The 15652-nt window shown below is 32.9% G+C and overlaps 1 protein-coding gene across 4 annotated transcripts in view; it reads right to left on the bottom strand.

The window, feature by feature from the left end:
• DCC (DCC netrin 1 receptor) overlaps positions 1–15652 on the bottom strand; it is a 1128596-nt gene that overhangs the window by 148625 nt on the left and 964319 nt on the right. For all 4 annotated transcript variants that reach the window (XM_053902733.1, XM_019464025.2, XM_019464024.2 and 1 more), the window contains exon 15: positions 14180–14374. In XM_053902733.1, coding sequence (XP_053758708.1) covers positions 14180–14374 — 195 coding nt within the window. The remainder of the gene's footprint in view (positions 1–14179; positions 14375–15652) is intronic.

Here is a 15652-nt window from a genome sequence, read left to right as displayed (position 1 = left end):
GACAGTCACTCAAATACTTCTAGAAAAAAAATGATCCCTTGCCTGAGAACACTATGACTTCTCAGAAATACTCTAGACTATCAACACAGATATTTAATCTCTACTAATGAAATAAGTGGTTTTCACAAGAGATTTAAGGGGGTGAAAAACTTGTTGTAGTTCTGCTTTACTTACTGTTTACATAAATTAACATATAATACAACAGTAGAAATACAACCCAACTTGCTGTCTTTTAATGATTTATAACAGAATCTGTTATTTGTGAATGATATGGCCATTTTTTTCTTATTCTAAAGACATAGTAAAATGTTTAGTTTAGGAAACAGCCATTCTCACTGAGTAGAATTTAAGATAACATATTTCCAAGTATGATTACAATGTTTTTCTAAAATCTGGGCTATGCATCACCAATGGCCCCTCCAAAGCGACAGTGTTATTTAAAAAAATATGAAAGTAATTTATATATTAGATATTATATCTGATTACTTGAACCAATTAATATGTTTCAGAATAGACATTGTCAGAGATAATAGATTCTGTTAAATTACTGTCCTTAATTTGTTAATTTACCTGTACTAGTCTCATGACTAGTATATGTCTTATCCTCCACATATGTCCAATGGAATACTGATCACTAAAACACATATACCCACACACCTACACCCATATGCACAGAATATCTAGAAAACATACACATTTTTGACGCATTATCTAATGAAATAATTTGCCACTTTTTAAACGTAGATTTCTTTAAATTCTTAGCTATATAAATCTTAATTATCTAAATCTCAGCTATCTGTCCCATATCCTGTTCTCCCCTTACCACTACCCCCAAAGCAATTAAAAGCCCAGGCATAGTCTTAAGAAAGATAACAAAGTTTTTATTATCACTAGCACCCTTGGATATCCAGGGAGGAAGCCAGGATATAATGTCAAGATGGCAGGGTAAGTCAGGAACCACTCAACTGTGTACTGATTAAGGACTCTCCAAAGTAAGTAAGGGTGTCAGAAATTAGACTCCAAATGTCCTTATAAGAATGTCAAGTGCTCCACCTTGAGAATTCTGGATACTGAACAGAGCATTTAAAGAGAATGACCAATGCATAGGGCACAAATGGCCAGTGCTAGCTAAGATTAATTTACTAGGCCTACACCTCCTTTGCTTTCTCTTGACTTTGTAATCTTGTACATACCACACTGTATCTTCTCCTATGAGAATGAATCCTATCCATCCTTTAAATAAAAATTTTCAAGCCAGTATTTCTACCAAAACTCTTCTAACAACCTCATATCCAAGTAAGTTTCCAACCAACCAATGCAATTACTATTCTCATAGAAACCTTAGACCTCACTTATTTTTTTAAGGAAATTATGTTCTGCTTATCATATAAGTCTTTGGGAGCCTGTAATATGTCAGAGAATATGTCCTACATTTCTTAGTACCCTTCACTAACCTCAACATAGTATCTTATGCTTAACACTCAATAAATAATCATATGTAATAACGTTGGTGACAAATAATAAGCCATTTTTCTAATATATATGTCTAATATATATATATATACATATATATATATATGAAGGATATATTTCCAATGTATATATATTAGAAATATATATTTCCAATATATAATACATATTTCTAATATATATATTAACTATATATAAAACAATTCAATTTCTAATATTATAACATATTAGAATATATTTCTATATACATATTTCTAATTAACTGCCTGCACTGTGGAAAATTCATCCATTTAATGCTTTTAGTAATGTCAAATAAATGGTCAACATATGAAAATGAAATTATGATTTAGAGAATATACATCATGTTATATTGAATTCATCTACATAAAATGAAAGCATTGAAACCCATTAAGGTGAATTTCAAAGAGATTATAAGTGCCAAGAAAATAAGAAGATATATTGTTCTTTAGATTTATTAGAGTCATATCCCATTCACAAATTTAAAATATAGATATTGGGTAAATAGTATTGACAGGGAGAAATAATCCACAGCAAAGATAAGAGACATCTACAATCAAAACTGACATCAACAATAGGCAGTCACATGTTCCTATAGAAACTCCATCTTAGAGCCCATTCATTAAAATTGTCAGAATGATATTGTATTATAAAATTACTAATATTAATTTGAAAATAAGGAGGAATTCCCTGTGTAAATAACAAAATTACAAAATAATAACAACCAGGTAAGTTGACCTCCTTCTGAAATAGCTTATACAGCATACCATGTATGAATTTCAATGATCTATTCTGATCCTCCAGTCTGAAACACTGCTGGAGTTATGTTCACTATTGCTTTAGTGTACGTAAATGCTCTGAATAAGATAATTAGGGACAAATAAGGGGGCAAATCTACCTCCTTTTTTACTTTCTTTACCATTAAATGACTTATTTCAATGGGTTTTATGTAATCAAGCTTTTCAGACTTTGGGTCAGAAATCACTTTCCACAATTCTTCTTATACTCTGCTTCAAAAAATACAAAACAGAATTTTGTTAACCAACCCCGATAATGGACTTCATTTCAAAATAATAAAATGTTCTCCATATTGTGCTTATTCATTCTTTATTCATGTATGTCAACTATTTTTGAAGTTGCTATAGTGCATTGATTTTTCTGATTTAAAATGTTTGCATGTCATAAACTCAAAACTTCTATATTCCATGCATGAAGGGATTTTTTTGATGGGGGGGTGAAGCTGAGGTTAACATTATAATTTACATTGTATTCACTGAACTCAGAATGCACTCTGGGAGTTATAAAGGTTCATTTCTCCACAGGCTAAGAGACCCATTTCTAAAAGCACTCAAGTTGAATTTATTCTCCAAAAATACAATATGACAGTTAGGATTCATTTTTTATTAGATTTGTGACAGAAATCAGGAAACAGAAATGATATAGTTTGGCATCTTTGGCATTCTTGAAAAGCTGAAAGTTTTGGCATACCTAAATTATTAAATGATTGTTTAACTGTGTATTAAAGGACTTCTACTTCTGATCAAAATAGGTTAATAAGAACTGATCTACCTTCCTACCTGGATCAACATCAAACAAAACAAAATAAAACAGACAAAATATAGGAAAGAACAGTTTTTAGATATTTGACATCAAACAGATCAGGTCAGCAATCTCTGAGAAAAGAGAAACAAAATGAGCCCTTTGACTTTCCCAGCTTATTGCTTTGAGAAAGTTTCCAAGCTCCAGAAGAGAAAGGGAAATACTAGAAGGAGCCCAGTGGTCTCCCTGAATTAAGAACATGGGGTTTGAAGTTTGAGATGACCCAAGCAATTGGAGTTTGTAAGGAAAGGAAGAGGGAAATGCACAGAAGAAGCATTTTAGAGGTCTACTGACCATCTCTCTTGAGTCTTCATCTGAGTACTTATCAGTGCATATTTATGAGAAAATTTCCCATGGGTGGAAAAAAAACACCCAACAGAAGCAAAGAAAAAAAAAAAAACCTTTAGTGCTCACTCAGGGCCAAGAAAAAGTGGAATTCCACCAGTCAGATGGACAAACACACAATTCATAGAATTTTGGGTACAGTATTCAGAAGATATTACCTCAGAATCAAGGTAAATTAGACTGATGCTATTAGCTGGTGTAATAGCTTAAACACCAGCCTCAACAGGGTTCAAGATTTTCTAAGTATCTGCATCCTAGAACAAAACTCAAGAATATATTTAAAAACAAAAAAAATCTCGGGGCATAGGGTGGCTCTGTCAGTTGAGGGTCAATTCTTGGTTTTGGCTCATGATCTCATGGTTTCTGAGTTTGAGCCTTGCATCAGGCTATGCACTGACAGTGTGGAACCTCCTTGGGTTTCTCCCTCTCTCTCTCTCTCTCTCTCTCTCTGCCCCTCCCCTGCTCAGACTCTTTTTCTGTCTCTCTCTCAAAACAAATAAAAATAAACATTTAAAAAACTTCTCCATCATCCAGTAAGATAAATACAATTTGTAAGAAGCACACAAAAATTATCAAACATGCAAAAAGCAGGAAAATACAATCAATAATGAGGGGAAAAATTAATCAATGGAAGCAGACCCAGAAATGACACAAATAAAAGAAACTTTAGATGAAATATTTAAAGGGTTACCATGACTATACTCCATATGTTCAAGAAGGAAGAGGAAAGATTAAGCAGATTCATGTGGAATACATAGAAAAGGCCCAAACCAACCATCTGAAGATGCACACTACCATGTGTAACATGAAAAAAATACCCTACATGGAATTAAGATCATATCAGTCAGGAAAAAAATAGTGGTTTTAAGGACATAGTAATAGGAACTATCCAAAATGAAACAAAGACAAAAGACTGGAAAAAAATAAACAAAAAATGTGTGAACCATGGTACAACCTAAAGAACCAGTTCATATGTATAATTGGAGCACCTGGTTGAGAGGTGCGAGAGTAGGAGAAAGAAAAAAACTATTTGAGGAGCACCTGGTGGCTCAGTGAGTTAAGCATCTGCCTTCAGCTCAGGTCATGATCTCAGGGTTTATGAGTTCGAGCCCTGCAGCAGGCACTCTGCTGACAGCTCAGAGTCTGGAGCCTGTCCAGATTCTGTGTGTCCATCTCTCTCTGCCTCTCCTCTGCTTGCTCATGTGTGGTCACTCTCTCTCTCAAAAATAAATAAACATTAAAACATTTTTTTGAAAAAAGAAAAAACTATTTGAAGAAATAATGGCCAAAATATTTCCAAATTTGATGAAACAAATAAATCCACATATCCGAGTCTCAGCAAGTACCAAGCAGAAGAAATTTAAAGAAAACTACACAGATACATAACAATAAAATTGTGTAAATTAGTGGCAAAGAAAAATATCTTCAAAGCATCCAGAGAAGAAAGACACACTGTGTACAGAAGTATAAAGATAATAATGAGTGCAGTAGTCTTGTTAAAAACAAGGCAATATAGGAGATGGTAAAGGGGTATCATTGAATATACAAAAAATAATTGTTGGCCTAGATTCCATCTCTAGTGCAAATGTATTTAAAGAACAAAGACAAAATAAAATCTTTCCAGATGTACAAAGGTTTAAAAAAACATCACCAGCATAATTCCATTCCGAGAAATATTAAGGAAGTCCTTCAGGAACAAAGAAAAATAATGCCAGTTGAACATATGGGTTAATAAATAACACTAAAATGGTAATTGTGTAGTTAAGATATAAAATACATCTTCTTATTTTTAACCTTTAAAGGATATTTTGTTGTTTAAAGAAAAAAATAAAAATTTATTGTGAACTGATATAATATTTTTGTAAGGTCAATAGTAATAAATTAAAGATACACACCATAAATTCTAAAGTAATCACTAAAGAAGCAAAAGAGTTACAGATAATGAGCCCACAAAGGATGTAAGATAAATTATTAAAAATACTCAACTAACCTAAAAAGATATAGAAATGAAAAAGGGCACAAATAGTAGATGGTACAACAGAGCAACAAATGAAACAAAAGGAGCAGGATGGTAGATATAAACCCAATCATGGCAATATTCTCATTAAATATAAATGGCCCAAACACTTCAATTAAGAGTCAGAGATTGTCATATTATATAAAAGAGCAAGACCCAACTATAAGCTGCCTACAAAAAAAACCACTACTTTAAATTTAAGATGCAAATAGTTTGAAAGTAAAATAATGAAAAAATAAGTCATGCTAATACACAAACAAAAATTAGACTGCAATTGTTATATGAATATCAGACACAAAGTTGACTTTGGATCAAAGAATATTACCTCTGATAAAGAGGAATAGTTCATGAATAATAAAGTGGCTAATTTATCAAGTGGACATAATAATCCTCAAAAATTTTGCAACTAAAAATGGAATTTCAAATTACATGGGCGAAAACACTGATAGAAGTAAAAGGATAAATATTAACCCAGGAGTATAACTGCTTAATAAAGAAAAATGTCCAGACATCCATTTTTCTCTCTTCTCTCCATGTTAGCTCTGACCCTAGCTCATAGGACAATAATTCACAGAACTCCATGGTGAAACTCTGATACTCATACCTGAAGTAGGACTTGTTTTTTGATCATAAATTTTAGAAATGTGTCTCTAGATTGTATTATTCTCTTGTTGAATTAAAGGGATTTAATTTTACCAGAACACCTTGTTTTTCCCTATAGAAAGTAAAACTTCCCTGAAGTAATGTGTTCTAGTACAAGCCCTCATCAAGGTGGAATTTGGTCCTACCCTCCCTCTCCATACTAAAGTGCCAGGTCTTTGCATTGATGACAATATTTATTTGAGTGTGTTAATGTAACATTTTAACTTTTTTCCTTAAAAAATTAGCTTTGAGTTTTTTTTTTAGTTCTCTTGCTATCATAGTCCTTTATTTTACCAGTTTGATTTACAACTAATAACTCAGATTGTAAAATACAAGGTAAAATGTGAAAGCGTTATTTAAAAAAAGGAGAACAAAGAGGGGGAGATTTGGAGACTTCTAATATGTAGTGTATATATATATATATATATATATATATATATATATATATACTATATATATGTATAGTGAGGTAGTATTATATTATTAAGGAGATATATATATATATATATATATATATATATAACCCCAATGAGATATTTTTCTGTTCTAGTTCAATAATGGTATTCGTCTTTTGTAACAGATTCTTCCAAATAGCCATAGAAAATTTACCAGGTATAAGACAATGCATCTGCTTTGGACCTCAGGGAGTAGAAGTGAGAAAAGAGTTACAAATAGAATGATATATATTATTAATGAATCACCCTAAGCCTGCCTTTAAAGATTGCTAGAAAATGTCTATAGGTTTAGAAGACACTAACCTCAGAAAAAAAAATCATAAAAGATAAAATCCATTCTTCCTGATATATTCTAAATAATCAACTCATGGAATGACCTTTTCTCTTCCCCTTCCCTCACCACTCCTCTCTGAGCAACCAGTGCTCATGTTGAATGAATCTAACTCTCCCACTCAGGATTTTTGAATCAGTATTCTATTATTGCTGAAAACAGGAGTTTACATTTTTGTCTTTCACACTGAATTGAATGTCACTGTGTTGTTTAGATTTTTGATTCATATTAATTTCAGTAAATAAATATGTTTTATATAACATTATACAGTTGGTGAATTATTAGGGTTTAAAACCCTGGGATCCTCAACTATTTTTTAAATTGTATTTGATACAGATTACTTTTAGGTAGAGACAAACCAAAACACTATAAACTTCAAAGTTTATATAAGCACACAATTCAAAGCTTATGTAACTGTATTATTTATATTTGCTAAACCATCGATGTATCAAATGATAATAGGACAATGCCTTATTCACATGTGCTAACTTGTGCTAACATTTTTCTAACTTTTTAAAGAATTGCAAATGGCATTACTTTATTATCTCAATTGAATCTCACAGAAAGTTTGTAAGGTATCATAGTATCCTGCTTCACAGATGAAAAAATTGAGGCTTCAAGAATCCCACACTGTGGTTACTGAAAAGACTCCTGTGCACACATGACCTATAATCCATCATTAAAGACAGACTTTAAACCCACATTTGATACCACTGGATTATGAACAAATGTAATCAAAAATGGAACACCCATTTTCTTTTTTTCTTTTTTCTTTTCTTTTATTAATTTAATTTAATAACTTTATTTTATTTTATCTTTTAATTTAATTTTGTTTTGTTTTTTACTAAACAGTCCAAAGTAAAATATTTTCAATCACTGTTATAAAAAAGGATTTTTGATAGTTAGAAACAGGAAATAAATTTACCTTTAAAACCTGAATATTTTTAATTAAGGCAAAACTGATATTTTTGCAGCAATTACAATAAAAGTTTGAAATTTATATCTCTTACAAAGACCAATTTTTCCACTTCTATTATTTTTTTTCAAAATCTGTTAACTCTCTGACACTGTAAAATTGGGAATGAAAGACTCTTATTCTCCATTTTCACTGAAATACTATACAGCTAGAGTTCAAATAATTTTCCCAAGATTAAACACTGTGACAGAGAGAAAAATATGGAATTGATCCCATATCCAGAATGCCATTAATTTTTTTTTACTTTTTAGTATGCTTAGACTATGTTTTTTAAAATAGGAGTCTATTAAAACCATATCATCTAATAAACATCAGTGAAAGGATAATAATAAAAGCAAATAATAACTCAACATTCTTAAAAAAAACCTAAAACTATCTTTTTGTACTGGGGTTGTAACACTTCAAAACAAGTAACAGTGATCATTAAAACTCTAAAGTTATAATTCTTCCTTTCATAGGGTGATACCAAAGGTTTATGAATATTAGTTCCCTGTAGATCTCTGCTAATCCACGTCGATGGTGGTGAAAGGGTTCCGCCAGTTCTGTTTAAAATATGTAATAGTTTTAAATGGGCTAATTAGATGAGGATGAACAAAAGTCCTTGTAGAAATAATCTCAGTTGGAAAAGCAATGACTGCATCTGGACATTTATAAATAATCACTTTTGTTTTCTGAGCTAGGGAGTTCATAAAGATAAATGAAAAGGAGATGGGAGAAACAGAAAATAAAAGTAAAATAACAGACCTAAATTCAACCATTCATGTATTTTACATTAACATTAAATTTTACATTAAATACTAATGGCTTAAAAACTCCAATGAAAATAGCAAGACTCAACTATAAACTGCCTACAAGACGCAGAATAACTTTAAATACAAAGATATAGGCTGAAAGTAATAGATGAAAAAGATACACCATGTAAACTGTAAGTATAAGAAGGCATAAATAATGTTAACATTAAGTCTAGCGACAGGCATCTGTAGTGTAAATGAGGTGATTTACTAAGAAAAAAGAACAATTATAAATGTGTATTGGCTTAATAACAGACCCCCAAAATAAATGAAGCAATCAAATCAACAGAATTAGAGGGAGACAAAAATGGTTCCATGTTTATAAAAGGTGATTTGACACACCATCTTAGCTATTAACAAACTATTGATCAAAAACTTTAGTAAGAAACACAGATGATTGAGGAAATCATATCAAAGACCTTGATCTAATTGACATTTATAGAACTCTATATCTAATAATTGAAAACTACACATGATTTTCAAGTTCACATAGTACATTCAACAAAATTAAAACAGGTCACAATAAGTTTAAAGATATTAAAGTCAGAGTGTATTTCCTAATCATGATAAAATAAAATTAAAAATTGATAATAACAGGGCACCTGGGTGGCTCAGTCGGTTAAGCGTCCAACTTTGGCTCAGGTCATGATCTCACGGCTTGTAAGTTCAAGCCCTGCATCAGGCTCTGTGCCAACAGCTCAGAGCCTAGAACCTGCTTCAGATTCATTCCCTCTCTCTCTCTCTCTCTCTCCCTCTCTCTGCCCCTCCCCTGCTCATGCTCTGTCTCTCTCTGTCTCTCAAAAATAAATAAACATTAAAAAAATTAAAAAGAAATTTATGAATCAATAATAACAAGATGTCTAGGAAAAAACAAAATTTGAAAAGTAAGCAATGCACTTAATAAAGGGAAAAATAAATCAAGGGAAATTAGAAAATATTTTTAACGAAATGATAATGAAGAGACAACATATCAACATTTGTGGGATGTAAGGGAAGGGTGCTTAGAGAACACAAATAACTTTAAAAACCTACTTCATGAGGTCGCACCTTAAGAAATTAGAAATAGAGAGAAATTGTACAATAAGTACAAGAAGGAAAATAGAGTAAAAGCAGATATGAAAGAAACAAAATGGAGACAGCCAGTAATTAGTAATGTTAAAGCCTCAAAGATCAGCAAAATTGATAAGCCCCTACACCTAGACTGATCACAAAAAATAGAAGGGACATAAATGATCAACATCATAAATGAAACAGCAGTTATCACTGCAGATAATAAAAGACCATTATGAATGAGCAATTCTATGCCAACAAACATGACAAAATGAAGTAAACAAATGTCATGAAAATTGTAACTTACCAAAATCAGCACAAGAAAAAAATACAAAATACAAAAATATCTATATGTGTTAAAGAAGCTAAATTCATTATCAAAAGCCTTCTTAAAAAGGAAATCTTGGATCCAGGTGGTTTTGTTAGTGAATTCTATCAAATATTCCAGGAATAAGAAATATAAATTCTACACACACTTTTTCAGTGACAGAAGAACAAATTGTCCAACTGATTTTAGGAGACCAGTATGACTTTAATTAAAAAAAATGGATAAAGTCACTATATGAAAAGAAAATTGTAGACAAATATACCTTATTAATATAATAGACAAATATATCTAATGAATATGACTAGACAAATACATCTCATGAATATAGGCACAAAAATCCTTAATAAATATTAACAAATCAAATCCAACAAGATAAGAAAAGGGTAATATATCATGCATTGATCTGTATGAGAAATTCAAGATTAGCTACCCCTCAAAAATCAATCAATATAATTCACCATATTAAAAAAATAATAATAAAGGAGGAAAAAGAGCTAGAAACCTACTACACAAAAATTCAACAAATATTCATGATAAAAATTCCTAGAAAGCTAGAAAAGTAGAAAGCTTCCTCAATCTGATAAGACACCTATGAATAACCTATACCTAATATCCCATTTCATGCCTCCCCTAAGATCAGGAACAAGACAAAAATACCTGCTTCCATTTCTATTCAATATTTTACTAAAGATCTTAACCAAGAGAAAGCGAGAGAAATAAGTTAAAGGCAGGAGATCAGAAATTAACTGTAAAGCTGTTCCTCCTTACATATGATACGCTTGTTTACATGGGAATTTCCAGAGCATTCTACTACTGGAACTAATACGTGAATGTAACATGTCTTGGGATACTAGATTGGTGCTTAAAAACAGTTGTATTCTCCTATACCAACAGCAAACAGCTAGAAAATGAACTTGAACAATCCCATTTAAAATAGTTAATATACACACATATACATAGGGACTAAATTTAATAAACACACACAGACATACACATAGATATAGATATAGATATCCATATACATATCCATATACATATATAGATATATAGATATTGGCCTAATATATATATTTTGACTAAATCTAACAAAAACTTTCAAGATTTCCTATACTGAATACTGTAAAATATTACTGAGAGAAATTAAAGAAGAAATTTGAAAAACACAGTTTATTGTCAGTTATGTCACAATAAAGCCCTTTTAAAACTTAACAAATTGTACGCTTTAGATATGTACAGTTTATACACTTACAAATACCTCCATAAAGATGTAGAGGTAGGTAAATTGATCAATTGATAGACTGATGAATAGGTTAGTAGGTAAATAGTGAGTTTTTGAAAGAGGAGCTTGGTTTCAAATTAATGTTGCCAAACATGGCTAGAATTCAGATCTTATGAATCTATACCATGCATATACATCAAAACTGGCATTTAGGGCTCTTAAACTAAAAGGAATACGATGTCAAAAGATTAATTATAAATATCTAACAGTACAAACATTGGCTAATGAAACTCTATGTCTACACTAGGTAAGCTTTGTTTTAAATCAGGCAACATTAGATGTTGTTCAAAACAGTATTATATTTGTTGTCCTGAAGCAGGTCACAGTGCCTGGTGTCTAAATATTAAATTATTATGCCTGATAAACAAAATGCTGTTTGAAAGTTCTGGTCTCCTATCAAAGAGAAGAGGAAGTTTATTGGTCAATTATAAACCAAATTGCTTTTTTATAGACTAAAATACAACCATGACACTTGAAGTTATAGCTGACGCCATGCTTTAACAGATTATAACTTTCTTTAATTCGTTTTTAATTGTATAACTGTTATACAGTCCTTAAAATATATATTCTACTATTTAGCCAAAGTTTATGTCAGACATCTTAAGTTCCAACTTTTAAGAGGATAAAGGATTCACTCAAGTCCACATTCAAACTTTGCAAAGAAACCACTGATTGCTTTGTTTATTCTTTTAAACATTAAAGAAGCAGACTAGTTTCATAGCATCTTGTGATATATAGATATGGATATGGATATATAGATATAGATATGTTTAATATACACTCTGGGTAAATAGTGATACACATGTTGAAAAAATACCAGTTTCTCTGTTTAACTATGCAGATACTTGAACAATAAGAATATAACACTTCTATTTCTTATTTTATGTTAAGACATAGGACTATATTAGAAAAGTATCAGCTGGTAGAACTTAAATACTTATGTATATATCCACATGTGTATGTGCGTATGTGTGTGTAAATGTATGTGTGTAACTTATCTTTTTCCAGATAAGCTTTAAAGTGTAATAAACACATGATTATCTATCATTGAGATAGGTTCATATCCATTTTATCTTTAACAGTTTTCTTAGCTCTCTAAACAACGAGAGCTTGTTTCCTTTGTAAGCATGTGGAGAGATCTGCCTGGAGAGATCTCCCAAAAGCCTCAACTTTGCTAGCCTAGGAGACTCCTGGAAAGTCTGCTTGTAGAAAAGAACATCACTACCAAAGGGATACAGCAAGACAATGTGGTTTTCCTTTATGACTTCATTCTGACTTTGCACCACACTCTCATGGCAGCAGAGCCTGGGACGGGCCATGGGGATCTCTCCTTCTGTTGGGTGGCATCATGATCAACTGTCAGAGGTGATGCCCACTGAATAGTGGACAAATGGCAGTCCTTCAACATAGATCTGACGGTCATAGAGTATGTTCTGTGATTGCCTTAACATTCAAACTCGGGGACTGACTGAGAATGTTATTTCTAAATGCCGAGCTAACTAGAATTGTGGAGATTTTCAGTAGGTACTTTTCTTATTAGTGTTTGAGGCAATTATAGAGAGAACGTGTCAGTGTAATTTTCCTCCTGCAGTGAGAAAATCTTTTCTTGCTACTGCAAGGAAAGGTATTTAAATTCAAATCAAGTTACTCATCACAAATGTTCTGTTTGTGAAAGAAATCACAAGTAAGTAGCATCCCCTACCTCCACCAATCAGGTAATATTCCCAGTGAGGAGGTCAATGTGCTTCACTGCAAATAATACGGAGTTAAATCAACAGGTAGAATCAACTTGCTTTGTGCTTTATGAGACTAGTTTAACTTCTTAGCAGCCTATGTATGACATATATTCCTTTGATTTCTCTCTGTCAATGATATAATCTCTAATTATACTATGGAAAATCATATATAAAATGGATGTGAACCCTTTCATTACACATTAGCCCTGTCTAAATGAACAAATTTTCAATGGATTAGGAAATGTCATAAGTCAAGTATTGTATTTAGTCAAATGAGGTTGAAGATGATAAGAGGTTGGAATGCATGCAGAGAGGAGTTTGACAACTAAGTTTACAGGCTTGACTGAAAATTCCTTGTTTCGGGGCACCTGGGTGGCTCAGTCAGTTAAGCATCTGACTCTTGATTTCAGCTCAGGTCAGGAGCTTGTGGTTTATGAGTTCAAGCCCCAAATTGGTCTCCCTGATAATGGTGTGGAGCCTGCTTGGGATTCTCTCTCTCCCTGTCTTTACCCCTCCCCTGCTTTGTTCTCTCTCTCTCTCTCTCTCTCTCAGAATAATAAACATGAAACAAATAAGAAAATTCCTTGTTTCACCTTTTGTTTTATGGTCATAATGGCATAGTCACAACGTTTTGCCTATAAATACTAAAGGAAAAGAGGGCAATGTGACTAGATAATTCAGTGTTAAAGAAAATTTGACAGAATATTCTCCTAGTGAGAAAAAAATGACAAAAAAGTGTAGACTTTCTTTTTATAAGAATTATTAAGATTAGAAGTTTCTGTTGACCAGGGAAAAAGAAAATTAATACAATTATCTTTTTGTATCCTCTGGCACATAAACAAGAGTACACAGTAGAGCACCCACTGTTGTGAATGTCTCTAAATAAAATTCCCCAATGCAAAATTCAGAGAGGAAAAACATGGGTGTGTGTGTATACATGTGTGTGCATGCAAACGTGTGTGTGTGTGTGTGTGTGTGTGTGTGTAGACTGACAGGAGATAGAAAAAGAGAGAGACTCGTTTTAAGAATTAATATGTGCTACATATTAAAATCAAATTCTGAAGAACAAGTTTCCAAGAAAGAAAATAATTTCACATAAATCATTTACTTCCTTTAATAGAATAAAAAACATTGCTACTCACCTAACCTCTCAATAGAATAATATCGCTGTTTACTATCCACACGCACTGTCTCGGCATAAGGGCTCCCAACGCCATAACCAATTATGTAACCTCGCACCACGATGTTTGGGTTCAAGGGAGGAGTCCAACTCATGATGATGCAATTGGTCTGGGGCCTCACGTGAAGAGAGCTTGGCTGGTCAGGGACTTGAGACTCTAGAATTCAAAGAGGGGTAAACATCAGCCTGTCTCATAATAGAACATAGAGCATGGTAAACCTTCCCATTTAAAGAACATTTGATACCATATTCCATGAATTCTCAAATAGTGCATCACTTATTGCCCAAGTTCTCCCTAGTGTCAGCGTGTTGTATCCATTTTCCATGTTTCACAGAATTCCTTAAGCACGAGAGGGCACTGAGTTCCTTCCATAGGCATGTAGCATCACACATCCTTATTCTAATAGCTTTTTTTCCCCTTTCAGCTGTTTTCCCCCCATATAATTCTTCTTAGGTATCATCACTAATGGGTGAAATCAAAGAGGATGTAAGAACAATAGGAAGGGAAATGAAATGTCAAAAATGGTCTTGCCCAAGGATTATTTTATTCTCATTTAACTAAATAGGAAAATCAAGCAGTTTTTTCTCAAAATGTCAGGTGAAACAGTTTAGGGCAAATCAGCATGATTAAGACTGTACCTGACCCATAATTTAGTGCATCTCTGAAAAGTACACTCATTATTGAAGAAAAAGAGACAGTGGCCGAGATGGTAGCCACACAGACTTCAGAGTGTGCAAATTTCATTTAATACCAGGCTCTGTCACTTCCTAGCTGTGCACCCTCATGAAGTTATTTATCTTCTCTGAGATTACCTTTTTTTTTTTTATTTTTTTTTTATTTTTGGGACAGAGAGAGACAGAGCATGAACGGGGGAGGGGCAGAGAGAGAGGGAGACACAGAGTCGGAAACAGGCTCCAGGCTCCGAGCCATCAGCCCAGAGCCTGACGCGGGGCTCGAACTCACGGACCGCGAGATCGTGACCTGGCTGAAGTCGGACGCTTAACCGACTGCGCCACCCAGGCGCCCCTGAGATTACCTTTTAATTAAAGTGGCATTCCAAATTTTGATTGCTTCAAAGCCTGAGCTCTGAGAATAAGAATTCCAACTTATACTGTATACTCACCATCTCAGAGAGACCTTAAGACCTAAGCCTCAGTTTCCTCACGTGCAGAATGAGGCTAAGGATAGTAATATTCTCATAGGGTGCTGAGAAGATTTAATGAGATAAAGTATAAAAGCACTCATTATGAGTAGCACCAACTCATGTTAGCTGTTAGGGAGTAAATGTACGTGCTACCCTGACATAAATTTTCTCTGAAGGAGATTGTGTGTTGAAAATTAATAAATTGGCATTCTGACTTTTACATTATCTTTCTTCCCTCTGGTCCCATGGTTAAAGAAATGATGCGTTTTCTGGATGATTCTCATCATTCA

This window comes from Panthera pardus, unplaced genomic scaffold, assembly GCF_024362965.1.
Source record: "Panthera pardus isolate Hobbes unplaced genomic scaffold, ASM2436296v1 HiC_scaffold_15, whole genome shotgun sequence".
Classification (NCBI taxonomy): domain Eukaryota; kingdom Metazoa; phylum Chordata; class Mammalia; order Carnivora; family Felidae; genus Panthera; species Panthera pardus.
The sequence above is the reverse complement of the archived record's forward strand: the minus strand, read 5'-3'. Positions and strand labels throughout refer to the sequence as shown.